Source organism: Pseudorca crassidens, chromosome 2 (assembly GCF_039906515.1).
Source record: "Pseudorca crassidens isolate mPseCra1 chromosome 2, mPseCra1.hap1, whole genome shotgun sequence".
Lineage (NCBI taxonomy): Eukaryota > Metazoa > Chordata > Mammalia > Artiodactyla > Delphinidae > Pseudorca > Pseudorca crassidens.
Window position 1 is genome coordinate 97,480,890 of NC_090297.1, and position 25,851 is coordinate 97,506,740.

A 25,851-nucleotide genomic window follows, 5' to 3' on the forward strand; every position below is an offset into this window, starting at 1 on the left:
CAATCCCAATCTCCCAATTCATCATACCACACCCCCCACCCCACTGCATTTCCCCCTTGGTGTCCATATATTTGTTCTCTGCATCTGTGTCTCTATTTCTGCCCTGAAAACTGGTTCATCTGTACCATTTTTCTAGATTCCACATATATGTGTTAATATACGATATTTGCTTTTCTCTTTCTGACTTACCTCACTCTGTATGACAGTCTCTAAACCCATCCACATCTCTACAAATGACCCAATTTCGTTCCTTTTTATGTCAGTCAACTTTTAATTAGTGAATGTTCAAAGGGAACAGGAGCATCAACTGTTGGGCTCACCACTTTGGGCTACCCCTTTCTCCGGGATCTTGGTCCTGCAGGTTCTTTCTTCTTCAGTATATCTCTGATGTCTTGAAATATATATGCTTTATTGAGTCTGTTTTTTCTATCTCTTCTCACCTGGAGGATTATCTTGAAGCAAACCAATCTACCAATGAGGGAATATGTTGCCATAATTTCAAAATACTTTGTGAGACATGTTTCATGTCACTAATAATGTAAACACTAATTTTCAAAAAACACTGTATTAAAAATGTTAATATTCCTTAAAATATTAAAGAAAGTGAAAATTATCAAATTAATACTACATCTCTTTACATTTTGTTTACCATAATTTTTACTGTAATTATATTTTGAGTGGAAAGGAGGCTTGAAGCAAATTGTGCAATAATGTTGAGACCATATTTTTATTCCAATTAAGCTTTGTTTCTCATAAGACCTTCTCCTATATTACTGGGCTTTCTGCATTATTTGGTTTAAAAAAAAAAAGACCTTCTTCAATGTTGCTATATATGTCAGATACAATCAGTTATTTTTGTAGAGGCCAGGAAGACATTTGAATGTTATATACGACTTGACACAATTCACTGTGTAACTGGGCAATGAGCTACAGGTATCCAGCCTCCCTGGCCCATTGACCAGGAGCATTACCTCAGTAATTTTTAACAAGCAAAACACTTCTACAAGTTTCCAAAATATCCTCTAGGACTCAGTATTACCTCTTTTGGAACCCCTATATTAGAGCTATAAAATCATCCCTGTAGACTGTGCTAGCCTTGGGTATGTGTGGATCCCAAGATCATCCTTAGAAGCCAAAGGTAGAATGTACCAATCACACTGCATCCTGTTGCCTCTCACACCTGACAACTCCTAAAGTTATCCTAAAATCAAGTGATAACAAGTTAGTGTTAATATCTAGGACAAAAGTAAAGAAGTCATCATACACTCTGATATTTCTTCTTGGGTTAGGATGGGAGTGCTCCTAAGCTAGCTAGATACTATTTCAGTAATAATAGCCTCTTGCATTGTCACCTACCAAGCATCAGGCAATGAACTGCTTTAATCCTGTTATCTTAATCTTCTCAACAACCCTATAAAGAGGAATTATTATTCCCAATTTAGAGATAAGGAAACTGTGACTTAAGTAACTACCCCCAAATTTAAACTATTAAGCACTTCTGTGATTCCACTGCACTCCTACTGTTCCCCTAAGGATTCCAGACCTTTTAAAGCCTCGAGCACCACTTAGGGGTAGAAGGGGGTAACCTGATGGGAATTGCTTGAAGAAAAGGGAAAATGTGTCTGAGAGGCCTAATATAGAACTTTCTGGGCTCCATTAGGTCCCCAACTCCTCTCTTCTGGGCATTTCCCAGGAATCCCACCCCCATAGGCCACCACTGCAGAGGCTGTGTTTTCCTACATCCCTGAACCTAGTAGCCTGGATTTCAGGGCATCCTGAACATGGGGGTCCCTCCTTCCTCAGCAGTGCATTTCTGGTGGCCCAGCTTCCAAAGCTTTTCAGCCTACAACCTCAGATCCAGCAAACCCCCTACCTCTTGCCCAGCTGCAGAGTTTTCACTCCCCTAGGCTCCTGGACTTGGAGGTGCAGTTCCTGCCCCAACGGTGGCTCTGCAGGATTCCCCACTTGCTGAGTAGGCTAGCTCAGAGCTGCTCCTCTCTGGGAGCTTGGCAGCTGGGGCTGCCCAGCCCCGCCTCTGTTTCCTAGGCAATGCAGTACACAAACTCTGGCCCTGGTGGCACTGCTGAGATGTGCTTCAATAAAGCAGGTAAGGAGGACTGTAATGGAGGAGTCAAGAGTAGAGGTAAGAGGAAGAGTAGGGAGGCTGTGAAAGAAGAAAGGCGAAGGGAAGGAAAATGCGCTTCACTCCCTTACATGGAGTTGATCTAGTTTTTGTTAAGAGCTGGGCCTGCTCTTAAGAGCTCTGCCCCGCCTCCCTACACCCCACCCACCCATGAGCTCTCACTTAGACCAGGAGTCTTCCCTCATGTGGAGTTTCTCCTCTTTCTTGATCTTCAGAGCCGCTGGTTAACTACTCCTTTGGAACATGTCAACAGAGGAAGGTCTTTCCTCACTCCTGTCCCCCAAGCTTGTTGAGGAACAAGTTTCTCCCTTTTAGGGGAGAGCCCAACAGAGGGCCTGGATGTTACATAGCAGAAGATGTGAGTATTCACCTTCCCTTAGGTGGGTCTCAAGGTATCCAAGGATACCCAAGTTTCCTGGAAGAAAAACTCTATGGGATTTGTGACCTTCAGGGTCCCAACATGAGAAAATGCCCTCTGAAACCAGCTGTCAGGGCCAATATCAGAAATCAAAGGACAGTTGCTCCCTTTTTGCCTCCCACCAAACGCAAGCCTTGGCCTCATGCGGTCCCCAGTACAGTCCTCACCAAAAGAGACTCCATTCCTACCTCCAAAGGCAAGTGACTCAATAGCTCCCCTTAGCCCAAATCTGGACTGTGGCTGTGCTGGTAGGTCAGTTTATGAAATCATATAATCAGACTGACAGTTGCATTACAGCAGATTCATCTCTGTGGGGCTCAGAGGAGTGGATTCACTGGAAGTAGAGAAATGTCATTCACTCTACCTATCCAGCCACATTCCTTTGTAGAGTTGCCTGGGTTACTTATGTAATTGCTTGTATGGTCTTGATGCAGAGGAATCAAGAAAGAGCAACTGTGGCAGAGAAGATTCAGGAATACTCTAAGTTCGCTCTGTTTTAATAACTATAATGTTCTCTATGTATGTTTTTTCTTTGTTTTCTATATACTACCGGAAGAGGTATGGCTTGGCATACAACCTCTCTAAGGTCCCGACCAGTATAAAAGGATATGCTTTGGGAGCCAGAACAGCCGTGAGGTTTAAGCCAATTAACAAGGTGAGAAATGACTGAATGTGCTTAGATTTTAGTGTGATTTATTGCTGTGTGTATTTGCACTGGGGAGCAAAGCTGGAGGTTATGTAAAGAATATGCCCTGAAATTCAAGAAAAAAAGTCATTTGGGCAAAAGCTACTAAGAAGCCTATCAGAAAAGCTTGGATGTTAGCATTTCAAATGTGTGTGTGAGTATCCTGGGAGAGTAGATAACAATTCTCAGAATGAATGGTACCCAAGGCAAGGCTTCAGTCTTGAGACACCTGATGTTAAAATACTGGAAGCTTGTTTATATGCATCATATTATCTTGTCAGTTAAAAATAAAATCGAACTTCTTCACCCTTTTGTGTGATTGGACTTCAAGTCTTCAGTATAGGCTCCTAATCTCTTGTTGGACATTTTCTTGACAATTAAGCTCAAGGAGAGGGATACTGGCTCTAAAAGAATCTCTGAGTGGGATGGTGGCATGGTGGGGGTAGTAGCTGCAATAAGTTACCTTGGCTGTCTACCCACCATAGGTTTATTTCTACACCCTAAGCCTAGGTACATTTAGGTAGCTGAACCATACCCTTATCTTAGTTTTCTACCTACTATAGGCTTGTTTCTAAACCATAGCTGATACATGAACAGGAAAAGGATGATTTTGTTTTCTCTACTTAGAAGGCTTTTCGTGTGTGTGTGTGTGTGTGTGTGTGTGTGTGTGTGTGTGTGTGTATATATATATCACCCTCTAACATATTGGTCTTTTTCTTGGAAACAGGATATGACACCTTACCCAGGCATGTACCAGACAGTCAATCCTCGAGAGCAAAAACACAAACACAATTTTGCTCCATTTAATTCTTTGCTGCCTCGATTTAGGACATACTTAAAGGACTCTTGTTATCCTGGGTATGTGTCCCTTTTTCTGGTGCACTTCAACAAATAGCAATAGGAAAGGAAGTACAAAAAGGGGTTTCAACCCAACCATGCCCTCTAAATAAGAAATCATCTATCTTTAAAGATTCAACCTCTTGCCTTCCAGGTCTCTAGAATTATAAAATTGTAGAGTATAGTGATTCATTCAATAAATATTTATAAATGGCCAGGCAGATTTGTAAGGTTCAGAGATTTTGCATTAAACCCATCACACAAGATTCCTAATGTCTTATATTCTAGATTCTTATATTCTTATTCTTATATTCTAGAGCTTATATTCTAGAGTCCAAACAATGAGAAGCAAATAAACAAGAAAATATCAATGGTATTAAGGAGAGTGACCATATTATTTGTTAGTCAGACAGTGACACTTCTCAGAATGAAAGGGTGTCAATTATACCAAGATGGTAGCCATAAACTAGGGCTGTCATGGGTGCATCAGGAAGTCTGGTGACCTGGTGATGTGCTGAATAAAATCAAACAGGATGATGATATCATACAGAGTGGTGCACTGGAATCTACTTTGGCAAGGATTGTCAAGATAGGTCTTTTTGGGGAAATGACACTATCTGAAATCACAATGACAAGACTGAGCTGGCCCTGTGAAGATCTGGGCCCAGAGCTTCTCAGAGAGGAGGAATAGCAAGTGCGAATGCTATAAGCTGGGACGGAATTTGGTGTGAGGAAAAAAGAAAGAAGATTAGTTTGGCTAGACTGCAGTGAGCAAGGAGGAAATGAAAACATAGGAGGAGGGGTGGGGCTAGAATATGTAGGCCTAGTAGACCAAGGGAGGCATTCTAAGTGCTTTAGGAAGGCTTTCAGAATGTGTGGAATTGTAGGGCAAAGGGTCAAGGACTTTCTTTCTTTTTTTTTTGTTAATTTAATTTTATTTATTTTTTTTTTAACATCTTTATTGGAGTATAATTGCTTTAAAATGGTGTGTTAGTTTCTGCTCTATAACAAAGTGAATCAGCTATACACATACACACGTTCCCATATCTCTTCCCTATTGCATCTCCCTCCCTCCCACCCTCCCTATCCCACACCTCTAGGTGGTCACAAACCACCGAGCTGATCTCCCTGTGCTATGCGGCTGCTTCCCACTAGCTATCTATTTTACGTTTGGTAGTGTATATATGTCCATGCCACTCTCTCACTTTGTCACAGCTTACCCTTCCCCCTCCCCATATCCTCAAGTCCATTCTCTAGTAGGTCTGTGTCTTTATTCCTGTCTTACCCCTAGGTTCTTCATGACCTTTTTTTTTTCTCTTAGATTCCATATATATGTGGTAGCATACGGTATTTGTTTTTTTCTTTCTGACTTACTTCACTCTGTATGACAGACTCTAGGTCCATCAACCTCACTACAAATATCTCAATTTTGTTTCTTTTTATGGCTGAGTAATATTCTATTGTATATATGTGTCACATCTTTTTTATCCATTCATTTGATGATGGACACTTAGGTTGCTTCCATGTCCTGGCTATTGTAAATAGAGCTGCAATGAACATTTTGGTACATGATTCTTTTTGAATTATGGTTTTCTCAGGGTATATGACCAGTAGTGAGATTGCTGGGTCGTATGGTAGTTCTATTTGTAGTTTTTAAAGGAACCTCCATACTGTTCTCCATAGTGGCTGTATAAATTTACATTCCACCAACCCTCAGAATGGGAGAAAATATTTGCAAATGAAGCAACAGACAAAGGATTAATCTCTAAGATTTACAGGCAGCTCAATAACAATAAAACAATCCAATCCAAAAATGGGCAGAAGACCTAAATAGACATTTCTCCAAAGAAGATATACAGATTGCCAACAAACACATGAAAGAATGCTCAACATCATTACATCATTAATCATTAGAGAAATGCAAATCAAAACTACAATGAGATATCATCTCACACAGGTCAGAATGGCCATCATCAAAAATTCTAGAAACAATAAATGCTGGAGAGGATGTGGAGAAAAGGGAACACTCTTGCACTGTTGGTGGGAATGTAAATTGATACAGCCACAAGGTCTTTCTTTTACTGGTGAGAAATCCAAGGATTACTGGTGAGAAATCCAAGGTCTTTCTTTTGCTGGTGAGAAATCTCAAGGTTGTAGTAAGGAAGTGGAGATGTTGAATCTTGATTCCCTCATCCATTCTATGTGTTATTTCCACAGCAAAGAGTCTACACCAAAAGACAAAGTGTTATGAACAAAGGCAATTATTAAATAATCCCATTATCAAGAAATTTCACCTGGTTCTGCTTTGCTGTCCCTAGATTACTGATAACTTTAAATTAGCACTGCACTTTTATCCTCAATTTTATATCATGAGCAGTACTTATGCATCACTGTGTTAGCTGTCTTTTATTACCCACCATTTCTGGGAACTTATGGTCTCTCAGCTAAGGATACTGAAGTTCCGGAAATATTTTAAAATAGAGTTGATTTTTACTTTGTCAAGACTAGGTATCTTGAACGCTAAAACTTAGTTAGAAATACATTAAAAGGTAAAGGAACGCTATGTTAATCAGTTGGCTGCCTTTCCCCAAAAAGTTAGGACTCTAGATCAGAGGTAGAAATTCATATATGACCACTAACTCATTACATATGATATTTTGTGTTTTTGTTTCTAGCCCCACCACATACAACCCAGAGATAAAGCCACCCAAAAAAGTCACCTGGCCAATGAAATTTGGATCTCCAGACTGGGCTCAGGTTCCATGTCTACAGAAAAGAACACTGAGAGCAGAGGTAATAGGATTGGACTTCTACGGAGCTCTTTACCTAACACTTCCATGTATATCAGTGATTCTTAACCAGGAGTCTGTGAATAAGCTTCAAGAAATCATTGTCCCCCTGAAATTACTTGCACAGTTTTGTGTGTATATGCATATGGGCATCTTTTTGGAGAGTTACACAATTTCACTTGATTTTTAAATGTGCGTGTGAGCAAACAAGTCACATTTTCTTATTTATTTCTCAAGTAATCTATAGTAGTCCGAGATACTTATCCCTCCATGACTGAGGAGAAAACTGAGGCTCAGATGAATTAAGTGGCTTGTAGAAGTTACTCAACTTGAATCTAGGTCTTGTGAGTCCTAAGCCAGTGTTCTTTCCATCACACCACTTGCTTATTAGATCATCAAGGGGCTGTGGATCATTCTGGCAAGAACATGAATTTCAGGAACAGACTGCCTGGATTCAAATACTAGTTCCATATTTGCTTGCTTTGTGATCCTGTCCAAGTCCTCTAACTACTCTAAGCCTCAGTTTGCTTATCTTTAAAATGGATATAATAATAGACTCAATCTGATAAAGTAGTAAAGATTGAGATATTGTAGAAAAGCATTTAGCACAGTACCTGTAACATAATAAATGCTCTCAATCCGTGTCAGCTATCATAATTCAGGAGGTGCCTTTTTTCCCCTAGTGGAACTTTGGATTAATTCTACAAATATTTATTAAACGCCAAACGTATTAACATCATTGTGCCTATGGGTAACATTCAAGTATTAAACACATAATCGTCATTTTCAAGAAGTTTACCAGCTATACTTGACAATTTACCAAGTAGAAAATAATTCCTAGAATGATATATTCCAGAGTAAGATGACAAAGAGTACATGTACAAAGCAATGTTGAGAGACTCACTAAGGCTAGGTTACTATGCAGTTGGGGTTCAGCTAGGCCACAACAGCTATAACGTACAGTTCTGTTTTGCACAGCCAGGAAGACTAGAGGCAGAGGGTTCTCATTCAAATATTGACCTAGAAAATATTCTTTCACTGCAGCTGCCCACAGACAAAGACTTTAGAAAGCATCGGAACCGTGTGGCCTACCTAAGCCTGTATTACAACTGAAAAGCTGTGACTACCTTCACGTGTTCCTCCTGACCACAGACTCTCCAGGATTGAGGACAGAGCTGCTCTTGTCCTTCTGCATTGCTCTGGCCCGCCTGTCTGCCAGCATGGGGCACAGGGAGGGGCAAGGGACTCATAACTACTATATGACAGCATAAAGACTAGTTCAGAGGGCTCTCTCTCCATGTGCTGGTTTGTTGTATATACATGTAGATGGGTCAAGGGGGTTTCTACTGAGTGTTCAGTGGGGTGGCTTCACTTTACTGAAATACTTGTGGGTCCCTGGCCTCTAGCTCTAATTCTCAGGCACGAGTTTTATGTTTTATACCACTAGCCCTTGTGATAGGTGACTGTTAGTCTATACATATCAAGGATTTGGATGGCTTGCTTGGCCTTGTATTTGGGCTTGCTAGAAGCAGAGGATACTTAAAGGCAGTGTTAATGTTTAGGTTTTAGGAGCTCTTCCAAGTGTCTGAGTTCCCCAGCATGGATTGGGGAGGTCCTGATTTGATTGCCTTTCCCAGATTTGTGTAAAACTCACAGAATCAAAATATCCCCCCTTTCCCATTACATCATCTATTTAGTCTTTCAGTCATCATCATATTGAGTTCCTACCATGCATCAGGCAGAGTGACAAACACTGGGAATACAGCAAGAATCAAAATAAACTCACTTACTGGCTTCTTGAGCCTGGACTGAAGTATGAGAAGGACTCCCCAGGGAGGCTAATGGATTGGATCTGTTCCCCACTCCCAGTTTGAATGATGTCCTGAAGCCTTACAAGTTACTCTAGGTGTGTTAAGGTCAGAACTCATAGCAGCCACATTCAATGTACTTATCTAGACACTGGCCTGGGAGACAGGCCTTTTCCTTCCAGCACAAACTGAAATAACTCAAGTATGGTTCCTTCAGAAAGGGCATTAAGTACAGTCTACCTTATCTTTTAATGGGAAGGTCCTTTTGTGCCTACTTAGCCTTCTTAGTAATTATCAGACCGATGGCAAGTCTTCATGTGTCTGGATACCAAAGAGTGAGATGCTGCTAGTGCCTCAAAAAGCTGTAGCCTGATGTACTCTTCAGGGTCAGCGTATGATAAGTGTTAGCTGGTGAAAGAAGCACTAGGAGTTGAAACCTATTGGAAGTATGATGCTGAGAGGCCTAATTCCTTAGGGGCCAAGATCTTCTGAAGAAAAATGGTGAAAGACAAGTCCACTGGAAATCAAATTAGAATATTGAGATAATGTTAAATATACCTCAGTCTAAAAACTTTTACTTCATTTAATCTGATTATTTAAAGATTTCTCTTATCTTGTCAAGAAGTATTTTTATGACTTGAGATAAATCAAGATTAACATTTCTCACCGCTTTTGCACACCTCCCTCCCTTTTCTCCTCTGGATCCACACACATGCTGCTTTTTCCAGAGGTGGTAATTTAGCATTCATTATTTTTTCTGACTTAGGGTCTTGGGCCCCTTCTTTGGAGGATATTGACAGGGATGAGAGAACATCTTTCACACTGTTTTTTGGTTCATACTCTCAAGGCTTTTGCCAGGGAAGGCAACTCCCCTTTCTAAAATAGTAATCTGATTTGACAAAAAGTAAAAATTTTACTATAGCTTCAGTTAACCTCCAGGGTCCCTTGAAATGCTTAATTGTATATACAAGTACTTAAGAAAAAATACAAATGAGTACAAAACATAAAGCATACAGTGTCATTTATTTTACATATGGATTTTGTTCAAGGGGTTTACAGTTTTTTTAGATCTTAATGGAGTAAAACCTAATTATAATTCTGTTTTAGTAAGGTAGGGCTTCCAAATTGACAGATAAATTGATATAATATGTAGACTACATGGAGTATTGGAAGATTAAGTTTGACACGCAGCACAAGAGAATTTGCGACAAAGTAGAATTTTTCCAACATTTTAAATTGAAGGCCAATTACGACACTTGCAGTTCTGGTGGAACACCAGACCCTGAGCACACTGGGAGTGGAAGGTCTTGCCTCCAACACACTGGTGGAACTTGGTGGTGTCTTTAGGATTGCTATAAATGCCATCTGCTTTACCAGTGCAGAAACCTTCATCTCCTCCACTGCCCCCATCACCGTCACCTCCACAACTTCCTCCATCACCACCACCTTCTCCACCACTGCCGCTGTCTCCACTGATATTGGCACAGAAACCTTCACTTCCGGGTGTCACTGGTGGGTTGTCTCCACCAATACTGGCACAGAAACCTTCACTTCCGGTGTCCCTGGTGGGTTGTCTCCACCGATACTGGCACAGGAAACTTCATTTCCGGGTGTCACTGGTGGGTTGTACCAGGTCTTGGTGGCTGGTGGAGTGCATTCTAAAAGAACAAAAAGGTCATTTCAGAACATCATCATAAGCTATTTTTGAACCTAGAAGCAAAAGCTATAGATCTCCTCTTATATCAGTTTTGTTCTCCAAGAACTTGAGCCCTGTGAGAGTTCCCAAGCTATGGTTGAGAAGAATGTTACAAGGGGACAGATGTCCAAAGCAAGGAGGAAGGGAGAACAAGGGCTACTGGAGTCCTAGCAGGATGTCAGCCCTGGGCTTATGCTACGTTTCTACTCAGGGAGAAGTGAACCCAACCCTACCGTGATTAGACCAAGGGTTTTATGTGGGGGACTAATTAATACTTGTGTCTTCGTAGAGGAGGCTTATCCATATTTCTGTCATAAGTAATACATCTGCATTTTGTCATCTTGTTAGCCATATTATACTTAGATTTTTCATCTTGTTTTGTTTCTTATACTTTATTTTTGCTTGTTTCCTTTCATCATTGCTTTTTATCCCCTTTTTCTCCCCCTGGCAATTCAGACATTTTATATTTCATTTTACTGTATTACTAGAACCCTCTCCACCACTAGAATTTGCTGCCTCTTACTCCCTCACTCTACAATTTGAGCCCATCTTTTTATAATCATCTCTTAACAGGTTTTACAATTTAAAAAAATCAATTATTCTGTCAATATCCTGAGAATAGAGACATACAGAACCCTTATATCTTCTACTTCTCTACCTCCATCTTTAGCCTTACCCCAGGGATGCTTAACCAAGGAACATACAAAGCATGTGAAGAGCAGGGGTTTCTCTCCTCACACTGCTGAGTCATGGACCAATCAGCAATGTGAGCCTTTGTGCCTGCTCTTCTTCAAGACCTACCTCCAACCCTCCCCACTAGCACCCAAAGACAAAAGCTGTAACTAAGGCAGGTGGGTAGTGGCTAAGCTGGCCTGCTTATGTCTAAGTTAGGATATGGTGCACTGCACTGACAGGGGAGCTGTCTAGTTTAGAGAAAATGTCAGCACATGCATCAGACTCACTTTCAAGATATCAGATTCTTCCTCCCAGACAAAATTTTCCTGAGAAGAAAGGCCCACCTCTAGGGTATAAGGTATATTCAAATCTTTGCCCACATAGCTACTGAACTTAGACTGGCCTCTTGGTTGAAAAAAGTCTTTCTAAAAAACCTCTTCCTGTAAATCTGTCCCTTTTTCACATGATGCTCTGTGGCCACCTCCATGCACTCTTGCCCCTCTGCAGTTGCCATTCTTGCAGCTTGACCTACATCATCTTTAGAACAATGTGGTGAACTTAGTAGTGATGCACCTGAGGACAAGCCCAGGAGTGACTTCAGCTTGATTGTGAGTGAATATTTGCCCTTATTGCAGAAGGAGCCTAAGAAGTCATCCAGATCAATGGCCCAAATCACGACCGCACCAAAATTGTTCTCCTTAAGAAAGTCAACCTGCAGACACAAAGAGCACTTGGTAGCCAGAATCGAATGGCATCTACACAACAAAGGATGGAGTACAGGGTGACAAGGGGATATTAGGGAGAAAAATGCAAGTGGGTTGAAACCCTATGAATTTTTCTTTTATGAAAGGATATGTGCTTTGTGAATTCAAGGTATGATTGTCTAACTCAGTTCTATTTTTGTTTTCTTGCTCCAGTTAATAAACTCTTGGGTATTAATATAAACAAAGCTAATATTTATTTAATACTAGTATTCCAAGTTAAGCTACATTTTAACATTCATTACTTGCTTAATCTTCACAGGAACTACTAGGTAGATCCTATTATTATTACTCTTTCACAGGTTTCTGGGAAGTCACCCAGTCTTAGATCAGGACTTGAGAGCCAGGTATATCTGACACCAAAGTCTAGACTGTTAACCACTGCACCATACAGCCCCTTTCTCCTGACCAGGATTCTGTAAAGATGAAATGACAGAGCAGTGCGATGGAAAGAGCTGGACGTGAGCCAATGTGGTAAGTCATTGAACAGAAGGCTGGCAGCAGGCCCAGGAGCAGAGTTCAGACAGCCCACCTGAGGGAGTCCAGGAGCTGCACAGAGAAGGCATCACTCAGGCTGGAGGGCTGGGCCAAGGCCCGGATATGACAGAGAGAAAGAGCCGCCATAGGGCTCTTGCTAGGCAGCTCTTTGTCCAACACCTGCAGGTGATGGCAGTAAACAACCTTCTGTTACCGCTGTCTTGCCCTTCTCCCCGGCCTTAGGCTTCCCCTGTGCCCTGAGCCCAGATATGATCAAAGTAGAATCATTTCTGGATTCGGGAGCTGCCAGGCTGGCCTTACTTCAAGTAAGAAGACAAAGGTCCAGCGGTCATGCCTGGGGCTGCCTCTGAGTCCAGGGTACAAGAAGAAGAGGTCCAGACCATCAAAGCCATGTGTCCTCAGGAGGGCTACCACTGAATTGACAAACTTCTGCCGGTTGGCGAATGTGGACAGCATCGTGGTGAACCTGCAGGGAGACCAGAGGTGAGGCCAGGAGTGTTTTCTGCACAACCTCAGCCTCCCTTACAAGACCCCTTGGTTCGCACCCCATGGAGGGGACAGTGGATGTGACTGAGGAAAGGAAGGCAGGTCTTTGAAACTCTCAGAGCCTCCCAGCACGGGGCTCCAATACCCAGGAATGGGGACTTCAGGCTCCAGGGAGGATTTGCAAACCACAACTTCCCCTGCCAGATGGAAACAAGCACACAGCCTGGGGTGGAGAGAGCAGGCTCAGGCCAGCTTGGCCTCTGAAAGCATGGTCCGCCCCTAGCCACGCACTGTCCCTCTGCTGTTTCCTCGTGGGTAACAGCTCAGTCCTGACACCCTGTCCTGGCACTGACTTTCTCTGCCTGAACAGATTAGCGGAGGGAACATGAGCTAAGGGCCAGCATTTCCAGAAAGATCTCTGAGCTAACGTGGCACAGGAGGGCCATGCTCAGACTAGGAGTTCTGTACTCTTTGCTCTTTTGTTCTTTGGCTGTTTGATTGTTTTATTTTTTTTTCTAGTGCTTTCTCTTCCACAGTGAAGACACTATTGGAAAACTTGTAATTTATCGGAGTTGAACTTTAAGCAATTTGGGACTAGTCCTGAGTACAATGATTAGAAAATTAACCAGATTCAGACTTAGGCAGGCCTAGTTCCATTATCTGGTTTCCACCCATAGCTGGGCCATCTCTCATGGTCACCTGTGTGAAATATGGTACGTTTCTTAAGCTCGCATTCCTGCTTTTCTCTGCAAATTTAGAATGTAAACAGCCACTTTGTAAGCCTCTCCCAAGTAACCATGAGATAATGCATGCAAAGCCTCTGGCCAGCGTTTGTACACAGCGAATGTTCAAGAAGTCGTGGCCCAGGGAGAGGCGAGGCCTGGGGTCAGGCAGAGCCAGTTCTCACCCAGCTCCCTGCATCCTCCCTGCATTGCTCCTGGGTTCTGTGCCAGGTGCTTCCTCACAGTCCCTCACTCTCAGGCCTCCAGGTGCCCCTCTCCTACAGCTCCTTCCTCTAAGGCAGGAAGGGAGGCAACTCTCTACCCTTGGCCTCAGCCATGAAATAGGGGAAAGTTTCTTCAGAGAACATGAAGGCAGCTTGTCACCTCCACACTGCCTAGTGGAGGGTAACGAAGAGTAGCCACCATGCACTGGACACAGATCATGTGCCCAGGTGCTCAGCTGAGCATCTGGTTTATATCACTTTCTTTCCTCCCATTCTTTCAGGTTGATACCACTGGCTCCATTTATAAAGCGAGGAAACCCAGGCCCTGGGAGGCTTGGGGTTTATCCATGTCCTAAACAAGACTCCTCCCCTCTCTGAGGCAAAAGCCCTGCCTCTTCTGAAGCATTGAGGGGACAACTGTGAGCACCCCATTTTCCCTCTCATTTCCCCCCCCAGCCCCTTTCCCACCACCTCCTGGACCTGCCTTGTCTCCCCTCACTCACCATGGAGGAGAGGTCAGGGGACCCTGGACTCCAGGGCCAGGTCAGGACTCGGGGGAGTACTAGCGTGTCTCCCCACAGCCCAGCTGGCTCCCCACTCTGTCCTCACCTCTGGCCTGCCTGCTCCTCCCCCATACACCGCCCCCACCCCAGAGAGAAGACCTGACAGCACAGTCTCACCTCGATGTGCCGAAGTTCCAACCCCCGATGGACAGCAGTGTTTTCACCTCCTTGTTCCTGTGATGCAGGACAGAGTCTGTGAGCTGTGTTCTCATTCATTCATTTGGTGAGTGGGAAGTTGGGGGGATGGGAGGACAGGAACAGAAAGGGGGAGACAGGTGGGGGAACCTAAGGAAGAAAAGAGCAGAGCCCAGTAGAACCCAAGAAGGGAAGAAGGAAAAGAGGGAGAACAACTAGCCCACACAAAAGTCATCACACCCAGGAACGCCAAGGCTGCCCAAAGGCCCCCAAACTCCCCACTCCCATGACAGTCCCATAAAAAGGAAAAGAAAAAGCCTCCTAAAATTTCTCTTCACTCACTTTCTTAGTCAACAAACGTTTATTGAACAATTATTATTTGCCACTGACTGCTTTAGGTGCTTGAGATACAACAGTGAACAGAGAATAAGCTCCCTGCTCTCCTCTCCAGAGCTTGTAATCTAGTGACATGGATTCTCCCCACCCTTCTATAACCATGCATGCAGTGACAGACCACCCCCTGGACAGGAGAGCCCAGGAGTCCTGGGGAGGGAGTACTGAGCACCAGCTCTCTGCTGGGCACTGACCCAGCCACTGGTGAACAAAGATATCACAGACACTGGCCCTTCCCTTGGGGGACTCATTTGTAGGTGATAGATCGTACCAGAAACACTAGCATTTGTGAAGCATTTGTGATGCACAGCCCTCCCTGAAGCGCTTGAACAGCATTAACACGTAGAATCCTCAACATGGGGCTTGAAGGGTGAGTTGGGGGATGCCAGGCAGAGAAGAGAGAGGAGGGCATTCCAAGCAGGGGCCACAGCAGCCACGAAGGCAAGGAGGCAAGGACGAGCTGAGAGTGCTGGTCAGTGGGGAGCTCCCAAGGCAGGGAAGCCCTGGAGCGCCCTGGACAGGAGGTTAGGACACAAGAATCAGAGGAAAGTGGACGACTCACAGCAGAAAAGGATTAACTCTCTTCCATTTGTAAGATACAACCCCACATCCAAAGGGAACACACCTCTCCTTGAGCTGGTTGAACTCTGGGTAGAGGATTTTCTCATCCTGGGAATCCTTGGGAACAATCTGATTGTTGTTCCTTGAGGCAAAGGCAAATACCAGGTGGGTGCAGAGAAAGGGGTCCAGGTCCCGCGGCAGGATCGAAGCAGGGCTGGGCCGACTAAATGCCCAGTTGGTGAAATAACACACCAGTTTGTGGGCAGCACCTGGCAGGGGAGAGCAGGCATTTGTTGGCAGAAACCAAGGTGGGGATGGAGCTCAGCTTCCACAGAGCAGCGTGGACACAGCTCAAGAGGCAAGGCCACAGTAACACCCCCCAACTCACACCCCAGAGCTACACTGAAGGCAGGTCCCTCCCCCAGTGCTGGGGTCCCCGGGGGCAGGGGGAATAATGCCTTGTGAAACCCTGGTCAGAATGGTTCCTCGAGTCTGGATCCTGGCACAGAGAGTGAGCCAAACAGCAGGTGACTGAAAATCCTCTGCTGAACTGCATTGGGTCAGCGATTCCTGACATGGAGCCAGGGCAGGGCGGGGCTGCAGGGGCACTTGGCCTGGAGCACTTCTCAGGTGGACACTCTCCCTGGCTCTGGAGAGGACCGCACAGGGTCCTTACCATTGTGGTGTTTCAGCACAAGAACCAGCGCTGCAGGACACAAAGGAGGAATCACACAGAGATTCACAGGCACACCCAGAGTGACAAATCCCAGCACACCCTCCAGTTCTGAGTACATCCACAAACTAACACAAAGGGAGACAGACACACCCTTCCCTCTTTCCTCTTCTCTACCCTGAGCAGACGAAGCCAGATCTACCTAAAAAAATAAACATCACTTCAGTAAACACCACATATATACACACATGCTTTGCACAGGGACAACCATGACATTTAGAAGTCCCAGCAAAAGTTCAAGGTCAGTGGTTCTCAACCCTGGATGCTAATTTAAAAGTAGTGTTATCCTATTATTCAACATAGTTTTGCAAGTTTTAACCACAGCAATCAGAGAAGAAAAAGAAATAAAAGGAATCCAAATTAGAAAAGAAGAAGTAAAACTGTCACTGTTTGCAGATGACATGATACTATACATAGAGAGTCCTAAAGATGCTACCAAGAAACTACTAGAGCTAATCAATGAATTTGGTAAAGTAGCAGGATACAAAATCAATGCACAGAAATCTCTGGCATTCCTATACACTAATGATGAAAAATCTGAAACTGAAATTAAGAAAACACTGGCATTTACCATTGCAACAAAAATAATAAAATATCTAGGAATAAATCTACCTAAGGAGAAAAAAGACCTGTATGCAGAAAATTGTAAGACACTGATGAAAGAAGTTGAAGATGATACAGATAGTTGGAGAGATATACCATGTTCTTGGACTGGAAGAATCAACATTGTGAAAATGACTATACTACCCAAAGCAATCTACAGATTCAATGCAATCCCTATCAAACTACCAATAGCAATTTGCACAGAACTAGAACAAAAAATCCCACAATTTGTATGGAAACACAAAAGACCCCGAATAGCGAAAGCAATCTTGAGAAAGAAAAATGGAGCTGGAGAAATCAGGCTCCCAGACATCAGACTATACTACAAAGCTACAATAGTCAGACAGTATGGTACTGGCACAAAAACAGAAATATAGATCAATGGAGCAAGATAGAAAGTCCAGAGATAAACCCATGCACGTATGGTCACCTTATCTTCGATAAAGGAGGCAAGAATGTACAGTGGAGAAAAGACAGCCTCTTCAATAAGTGGTGCTGGGAAAACTGGACAGCTACATGTAAAAGAATGAAATCAGAACACTCCCTAACACCATACACAAAAATAAACTCAAAATGGATTAAACACCTAAATGTAAGGCCAGACACTATAAAATTCTTAGAGGAAAACATAGCAGAACACTCTATGACATAAATCACAGCAAGATCCTTTTTGACCCACCTCCTAGAGAAATGGAAACAAAAATAAACAAATGGGACCTAATGAAATTTAAAAGCTTTTGCACAGCAAAGGAAACCATAAACAAGACGAAAAGACAACCCTCAGAATGGGAGAAAATATTTGCAAATGAAGCAACTGACAAAAGATTAATCTCCAAAATTTAAAAGGAGCTCATGCAGCTCAATAATACAAAAACAAAAACAAAAAAAAACCAACCCGATCCAAAGATGGGCAAAGAAAGAAAGGCTTCCCAGGTGGCACAGTGGTTGAGAGTCCGCCTGCCAATGCAGGAGCCACGGGTTCGTGCCCCGGTCCAGGAAGATCCCACATGCCACGGAGCAGCTGGGCCCGTGAGCCATGGCCGCTGAACCTGCGCATCCGGAGCCTGCGCATCCGGAGCCTGTGCTCCGCAACGGGAGAGGCCACAACAGTGAGAGGCCCTCATACTGCAAAAAAAGAAAAAAGAAACTAAAAATAGAACTACCATACGACCCAGCAATCCCACTACTGGCCATATACCCTGAGAAAACCATCATTCAAAAAGAGTCATGTACCACAATGTTCATTGCAGCACTATTTACAATAGCCAGGACATGGAATCAACCTAAGTGTCCATGGACAGATGAATGGATAAAGAAGATGTGGCACATATATACAATGGAATATTACTCAGCCATAAAAAGAAACGATATTGAGTTATTTGTCGTGAGGTGGATGGACCTAGAGCCTGTCATACAGAGTGAAGTAGGTCAGAAAGAGAAAAACAAATACCATATACTAACACATATATATGGAATCAAAAATAAAAAGGTCATGAAGAACCTAGGGGCAAGATGGAAATAAAGACACAGACCTACTAGAGTAGGGACTTGAGGATACAGGGAGGGGGAAGGGTAAGCTGGGACAAAGTGAGAGAGTGGCATGGACATATATACACTACCAAACGTAAAATAGATAGCTAAAGGGAAGCAGCCACATAGCACAGGGAGATCAGCTCGGTGCTTTGTGACCGCCTGGAGGGGTGGGATAGGGAGGGTGGGAGGGAGGGAGACGCAAGCGGGAAGAGATATGGGGACATATGTGTATGTATAGCTGATTCACTTTGTTATAAAGCAGAAACTAACACATCATTGTAAAGGAATTATACTCCAATAAAGATGTTTCAATAAATAAATAAATAAGTAAAATAAAAGTCGTGTTATCTTGGGTCCTCCCCCAGAGATTCTGATTGAATAGGTCTGAGGTGGATGCCAGGCATAAAAATGTTTAACGTGTAGCCAGAGCACCACCACTGCTCTGATCTCTCCTCCCTCGGCCCCTCTGGCCCTTCACTGTGTCCTGTCCTACCTCCACCTAATCCAGGCCCCTGAGTCCCAGGATGCTTCTCAGGCACCAGAGAGACAACAAGTTTATGAAGCCTGGCACCCCTGGACTGAGAGACATTGACATTGGAACCCACCACAGTCACCACCCCATAGCAACAGCTTCCCCATCTCCATGTTGTGAGAGCTGTAGACTTAGACATGGAACCCCTTTATATGCGCTTCCCCAGGTATGACCCTGGGACAACACTGGGATAGCCCAGCTAAATACACACAAAACCAGGGACAATGATTAATGGGCAGCTGCCCCAGAGTCACAGTGACCCCAGCATCTCCTGTCTTCCCACCCAGCAGAGCTATAGCTCTCAGATCCAACAAAGCAACAACTCCCTCTGACACTGGCACAGAGTGGGTATCCACCATGGGCCCTGGCGAGGGCAGGGCAGTGCTCAGCCCTCTTCCTGGAATTCAGCCCCATGTGGACTGAGTATGAGGAAGAAACACTGAAGGGCAGCAGTAATTCTATTGTTTTAAGATTAGTGGTTTAGGAAAGCTGTGTAATGTAAAGTTAAAAAGCACCAGACATGGACTCAGGCAGGCCAAAGTCTGAATTCTAGTGTCAAAAATTAGAAGTTTTAGGGCTTCCCTAGTGGCACAGTGGTTGAGAATCTGCCTGCCAATGCAGGGGACTCAGGTTCAAGCCCTGGTCCGGGAAGATCCCACATGCCGCGGAGCAACTAAGCCCGTGCGCCACAACTACTGAGCCTGCGCTCTAGAGCCCATAAGCCACAACTACTAAGCCAGCGTGCCACAACTACTGAAACCCACGCACCTAGAGCCCGTGCTCCGCAACAAAAGAAGCCACTGCAATGAGAAGCCTGCGCACTGCAACAAAGAGCAGCCCCTGCTCGCCACAGCTAAAGAAAGCCCGTGCGCAGCAACGAAGACCCAATGCAGCCAAAAATAAAAATTAAATAAATAAATAAATTTATATACAAAGAAAAGTAGAAGTTTTATCATCTTGGACAGTTACTTGGCTCTTTGAGCTCCAGCTTCCACACTTGTAAAACGGAGATAACACTTGAACTTACCTCATAGGGTTTTATACATATTAAAGAGATAATGTGTCACTTCGTCCCAACATTGACATATACACACTACCAAATGTAAAATAGATAGCTAGTGGGAAGCAGCAGCATCACAAGGGTAGATCAGCTCGGTGCTTTGTGACCACCTAGAGGGGTGGGATGGGGAGGGTGGGAGGGAGATGCAAGAGGGAGGGGATATGGGGATATATGCATACATATAGCTGATTCACTTTGTTATACAGCAGAAACTAACACAACATTGTAAAGCAATCATACTCCAATAAAGATGTTTTAAAAAAAGAGAGATAATGTGTGAAAAACTGTTAGTTCAGTGTTTTGCATATAGTAAGGGCTCAGTCAATGGTAGCAGGTATTAGTGATACCATAAGAGTTTCCCCGAGAGCAGCGTTCTCAAACTCAAATGCTGACAGGCAGGTAATGTAAATCAGTGTAGTGGACACAATAGAATAGTTCACTTTCCACTTAATTGGAAGAATAACAGTTCAAGCTCAGTGATACACTTCAACTAACATGAGGAGGCAGCAGAGATTGGTATGAACAGGGACAGCACTGAGTAGCCACTAATTTCTGCCTTGCAGTGAAATAGAACCAATCTTTTGGAGGATTCTTCAATTTCTCAAGAGAAAACAAAAATCTGAATTTTTGTTTGAGTCAACAATGTTTGAGCCAGTATATGAGCCAATGGTGACACTGTCATGAGAGGTGTCATGAACCTAAGGAATATAATGAACCCAATTCTGGACACCTGGATTTTTAAAATATACAACAATAATACAGCAATAATATGAAGGGTACAACAATTTATGAAGGATAAATAACATAAGTCTATACTCCAATGATCCATCAGCTTTTTTGTCTGGTACAGAGGCTCTCAGACCATGAGAATTCCCATATTTCAGGCTCTGAACCTCAATCATGGGGGACCAGAAACTGGATGTTCTCAGTGTATCCACTATGCCCATCCTCTTGGAGACTCACACAGCTCACCTAATCCACACGCCATTGAGGTGCTAACCAGATATCAATATAATAAATGACACTGGCAAATAACAATGGCTAGTGGTTGAATTCACTTCATTTCCAATATGAGGAAACTAGGAGAGTTTCATTTGTATCAGCAGGTTGCTTGCATATCGTGGAATAAAAACAATAAGTATAAACAATGGTATAGAATGTTTAGGGCAAGGATATTTCACTGAAACTTGGGAAAGCTTGAGGGAATACCCCATCCAACAGAGGCTGTGTCTCCATTCGTTCAGCCCTCTTCGCCTTCCTTCATGTATTCAATGAATATTCACTGAGCACAGGCCAGGCCCTGATAGCCACCCTATGTTTGTGGTGATGAAGGCATAGTTTCTGCTCAAGGAGCTTCTAGTCTAGTGAGCACATGGATTACACTCCTCAGAGCCAGTGTGTGTCCCTCTCTTGTATCTCTCAGATGAGTGTAGAGTAAAGCACATGAGTTTTGTTTCCAAACAACCTTGAGATCCAGTTCCCGCTCTGTACTACCATTAGGTCTCACCTGCATGTTCAATGCCACCCTCCATACCTTGAGCTAATATTAACCAGAATCAGGAGATACTTAAGCCTCATAAATGCAGTGCTGGATTAGATCTGGCAACATCTCGCACCATTAGTAGATTACCCCTGGTGCGGTTTCTAACTCTAGTGACCAAGCTCTTACTTGTTTCCCAATTCCCAGCCCATGTGCCTTAAGTCTTGTTTCTGGGTCTCTGCTTTGATTTCTCTTCCTGGTTTATAACTGTAGGCACCACAATTGGTTCCTAGGGCCTGTGTCCTGACTCATTCTTGCCAGGCTCCAGGGGCCTTACTGCCTGTCTTTTAAGACCACCCTGATGTGAATGCCTGCTTCTCTCTGCTTCTAAGCCTCCCTTCACCCCACCTCCTGCTCCCCAGATACCACATCACTGAGATTTCCCACGAGGTTTGTGCCCTTCCACCCAGACTCCTGCCAGGAGCACTAGCTGTTCATGCTGTACCCATCACAGGGCCAGATCTGCCTGCCAAATGAACCTCCTTCACTTGAACCTGGCTCAGTGTTCTGGGCTCCTAGTCTGCTGCAGTGGGCAAGGCTGGATCCCAGATCTCCCTCTTCCATACTTTCAAAAGTGACTAATGATGCTGAGAAGAACGGCAAGATATAACAATGGATGCCCAGGAGTGACGTCTGCTTCATTCAGGGATGACTGTGCCAAAGAATTGGCAACTAAGCCTCTGTGTGTAGGAGATGATGAACAGTGAAATGCTGAGTGAGGGTCAGGTTGAAAGTCACTGTGCCATGTTGCACTGCTCGCTCCCAATCCTCCTCCTTGGGTTCCTGCTGTCAAAAGTATGACCGTTGCTTTGTATTTTCACACACCCACCCAGATGCTTAGGAAACACTCCTTCCCAATGCTCAGCCTGTTCTCACGAAATGAGAAAAGGCACGTACAATACCTTTTAGTTGGCTTGCTGAAGAAATCCCCACTGCAGCACAACCTCTTCCACATTCTACACACTCAACTAGATGAAGGCAAGATCACAGACGTGAAGGGCTGTGGGTTTAACAAAGCATTTGACCAAACTTTTCATGATTCTCATGCGGAAGAACTGGAGAAGTATGACTCAAACAAAAGCAACTGGTTGAATAACACAAGAACACAAAGAGCGTTGACTCCAGATCAGTGTAAACTTGAAATAGCTTTACCACATCTCTAAAATGAAGGAGATAGACTAGAGCATTGTTTCCCAATATTTAATATAAAAGATGATTTTTGGCTGTACATTAGGATTTTTTAATTTTAATATTTATGTGCTTATTTTTAATGTGTTAGAAAATGTAATTATCCAAAAACCCCATGATTTCTTAGATATTATTTAAGTGTAAAACTTGAGGCAATTCAAAAAAGAATATTTTAATAAAGTCGTAAAGGTAACACTATTCATTCAATCTCCTTAGAAGACATTTTGAGAACACCACAATCCTAAACGCATTTTATAACCCAGCAAGTTCACTTTTAGAAATTTACCATGCAGACATATCTGCCCAAGTACACAAAGAGAGTATGTTCACTGCAGGTTTATTTGTAACAACAACAAAAAAGAGAATTCCCATCTAACTAAATGACCATTACTTGGAGACAGATAAATATGTTATTGCACATACACGCAATGACCTCTTTCTTTACCTTTTAAGCCAGTGGTTTTCTACTGGGCAATAAATCACCCCCATGGGACACTTGGCAATGTCTGGAGACGTTTTTGCTTGTCACGATGGGGACGGGGTGCTACTAGTACCTAGTGGGTAGAAGACAGGGATGGTGCTAAACACCCTACAAGGCACAAGACAGCCTCCAACAGCAAAGAATTATCCATTATTGATAATTAATAATCTCAAGGGTGAAAAAAAACCCAGTTAAAGCAGAGTTGCTTTCATTATTGTTCTTGTTCTTTTAATGCCATCACAAACCTGAGATCACGTATATACTTACCCCTTATTACCCTAGATTTAAAATTAAACAACTGTTTCAACTATTGCAAAGTGAACTTTTTTAGTGAGGATAAGTGATTGATTTATCTTTGTAGCCCCAGAACCAATAATTAAATAGTCTGCCTTTGGAATGAATGAGCTAAGGAAAAGCACAGCCAAGGAGCACACTCTGGCTTAGAAAGAGGCAACTGGCACTGGGTCCAGTTATAGAAGCAGGGATTGTAACAGCTATATTTTATATTACTTGTTTTTATCTTCCCATTTCCCTCCTGTTACTTTATATGAGGGCACTGTTGATGGCTAATTGTTTAGGTTTAAAGTGAAATTATGAACAAATGAACATCATCCCATGATGATAAATAGCTGATGGAACTTTGGGCATCTCTTGTGTTGAGGTCATGACATTTGACCTGCATTTCAGACAAGAGAGGACAGTAGGGGGCAAACAGGCTGGACCACAACAGATATTTTCCAATTGTCCCTCTACCTCCCTATCTTTCTCCACCTTGCTCTCTGCCCTTGCAAGTTAGTCTGTTTGGACTACATCCAATAGCTCAGTGGGCTCTGCCTGACAGAAGAGTAGATGAAGGAAGGAGAGTGAGGTCAGGGTAAGGATCACTCCCTGTGAGGTCACATCAAGATGATCATAACCCTCCTTCGAGGTTCACTGCTCCGCTCAAGGAAGACTGCTCAACCTGACTATCTCTTCTTCCAGTTTCAGGTAACCTCTCCCTGTAACAGTTCCACTCTTCTAGCCCTGGCTTCCTACACTAGCTCTATGATTCCCCTACACCACTCCCCAAACTCTGTAGTTACTCTCTTTGTAAATGAACCCTCCTCACATTATCTTAATTTGAGTATACCACCTGTTTTCCTTAGGACCCTGACTGACAGACCATATAATCTTGGATCATGTTGCTTAATCTTTATGAGTCTGTTTTCCCGCCTATAATGTTAAAATATTAATAATTATCTTTCTGAGTGTTCAGATTATTAAAAGTCTTACTTTAAATAGAGCGTTTAAAGGGTAAGTACTCAAAAATATAATGCCTATTAACTATTTGCATTTTTTAGGTGCAACAGAACACTCAACTAGAAGCAATTTAACCAAAATGAAAACTTATTTACACTCATTAACAGAAGTCCAGAAGAGACGGCTTAATCAGCACTGCTTAATTCAGGTGTTTAGCAGAATCATCCAGGACCCAAGTTCTTGATGTGTTTCTTCTCTAAAGGACATGGCCACCCATACCTGAACAAAATCAAAGTCCTGTTGGTAAATATGGAGGAAGGAGGGAGAATAGTTATTAGACAGCCAACTATGCAGGCTACACAGTTATTAAAGTGTATGTTAATGAGCAGCTGCCCAACCTTTGGTGGCACACCAGAGTGCATGGGGCCCAGAAAGACTCTTGGGGGGTTGCAGTCAGAAGAGCAGGGTCAGAACAAGAAAGACAATACCCTTCACAGAAACCAATGAAGAGGGACTGTTACTCCTGATGACAGTGACGACTTCACAGAAAGATTCCCATAACTCTGACAACAGCTTCTATTCACTTCCAGCCTCACAGAACATGCAGCATTTTCCCCACTGACCAAGTAATTGTTGGAGTTGTGGGGTTGCAAACAACAGACACCAGCTCTGGCTAAATCAATCAAAACAGGAATTCAAAGGAAAGCCTGTAAGGCAACTTACAATCAGTGAGCATGTTGTAGAATAGTCTTGAAACACAGGCAGTGTATATATGTCCATTCTCTAACAGGTCTGTGTCTTTATTCCCATCTTACCCCTAGGTTCTTCATGACCACTTTTATTTATTTATTTTTTAGATTCCATATATATGTGGTAGCATACGGTATTTGTTTTTTTCTTTCTGACTTACTTCACTCTGTATGACAGACTCTAGGTCCATCCACCTCATTACAAATATCTCAATTTTGTTTCTTTTTATGGCTGAGTAATATTCCGTTGTATATATGTGCCACATCTTTTTTATCCATTCATTTGATGATGGACACTTAGGTTGCTTCCATGTCCTGGCTATTGTAAATAGAGCTGCAATGAACATTTTGGTACATGATTCTTTTTGAATTATGGTTCTCTCAGGGTATATGACCAGTAGTGAGATTGCTGGGTTGTATGGTAGTTCTATTTGTAGTTTTTTAAGGAACCTCTGTACTGTTCTCCATAGTGGCTGTATCAATTTACATTCCCACCAACAGTGTGAGAGGGTTCCCTTTTCTCCACACCCTCTCAAGCATTTATTGTTTGTTGATTTTTTGATGATGGCCATTCTGACCGGTGTGAGATGATATCTCATTGTAGTTTTGATTTGCATTTCTCTAATGATTAATAATGTAATGATGTTGAGCATTCTTTCATGTGTTTGTTGGCAATCTGTATATCTTCTTTAGAGAAATGTCTGTTTAGGTCTTCTGCCCATTTTTGGATTGAGTTGTTTGTTTTTTTGATATTGAGCTGCATGAGCTGCTTGTAAATTTTGGAGATTAACCTTTTGTC

The 25,851-nt window shown here is 43.1% G+C and overlaps 2 protein-coding genes across 3 annotated transcripts; one reads left to right on the plus strand and one right to left on the minus strand.

The window, feature by feature from the left end:
• The first annotated feature begins 2,088 nt into the window (after nt 1-2,088).
• On the plus strand, nt 2,089-7,985 carry LOC137211150 (ciliary microtubule-associated protein 3-like). Of its 2 annotated transcripts, XM_067713337.1 has the most exons (6): nt 2,089-2,107; nt 2,359-2,501; nt 3,118-3,216; nt 3,974-4,104; nt 6,759-6,876; nt 7,917-7,985. In XM_067713337.1, the coding sequence occupies exons 1-6, from the start codon at nt 2,089-2,091 to the stop codon at nt 7,983-7,985; spliced, it is 579 nt and encodes a 192-aa protein (XP_067569438.1). The 2 variants fall into 2 exon arrangements, with proteins under 2 accessions (XP_067569438.1, XP_067569445.1); XM_067713344.1 differs by lacking the exon at nt 3,118-3,216.
• Nucleotides 7,986-12,294: 4,309 nt separating this feature from the next.
• Nucleotides 12,295-25,039, minus strand: LOC137209056 (oviduct-specific glycoprotein-like). Its single transcript, XM_067710168.1, has 6 exons — nt 25,027-25,039; nt 22,298-22,363; nt 16,071-16,100; nt 15,459-15,663; nt 14,423-14,479; nt 12,295-12,776 (listed from the first exon to the last, which is right to left on the minus strand). The coding sequence occupies exons 1-6, from the start codon at nt 25,037-25,039 to the stop codon at nt 12,563-12,565; spliced, it is 585 nt and encodes a 194-aa protein (XP_067566269.1). The 3' UTR covers nt 12,295-12,562.
• Between the last annotated feature and the right edge of the window lie 812 nt (nt 25,040-25,851).

Bases quoted from the DNA above. Each gene is read 5' to 3' on its own strand.
- LOC137209056 (XM_067710168.1), bottom strand. The intron at 16,101-22,297 runs GTATTGTACGTG...TGTGTCCTGCAG, and splicing joins TTCAGCAAGCCAACTAAAAG to CGCTGGTTCTTGTGCTGAAA. The intron at 12,777-14,422 runs GTGAGACTGTGC...GTCTCCCTGCAG, and splicing joins TGGAACTTCGGCACATCGAG to GTTCACCACGATGCTGTCCA.
- LOC137211150 (XM_067713337.1), top strand. The intron at 2,502-3,117 runs GTGAGTATTCAC...TACTACCGGAAG, and splicing joins GATGTTACATAGCAGAAGAT to AGGTATGGCTTGGCATACAA. The intron at 6,877-7,916 runs GTAATAGGATTG...CTTTCACTGCAG, and splicing joins AAAGAACACTGAGAGCAGAG to CTGCCCACAGACAAAGACTT.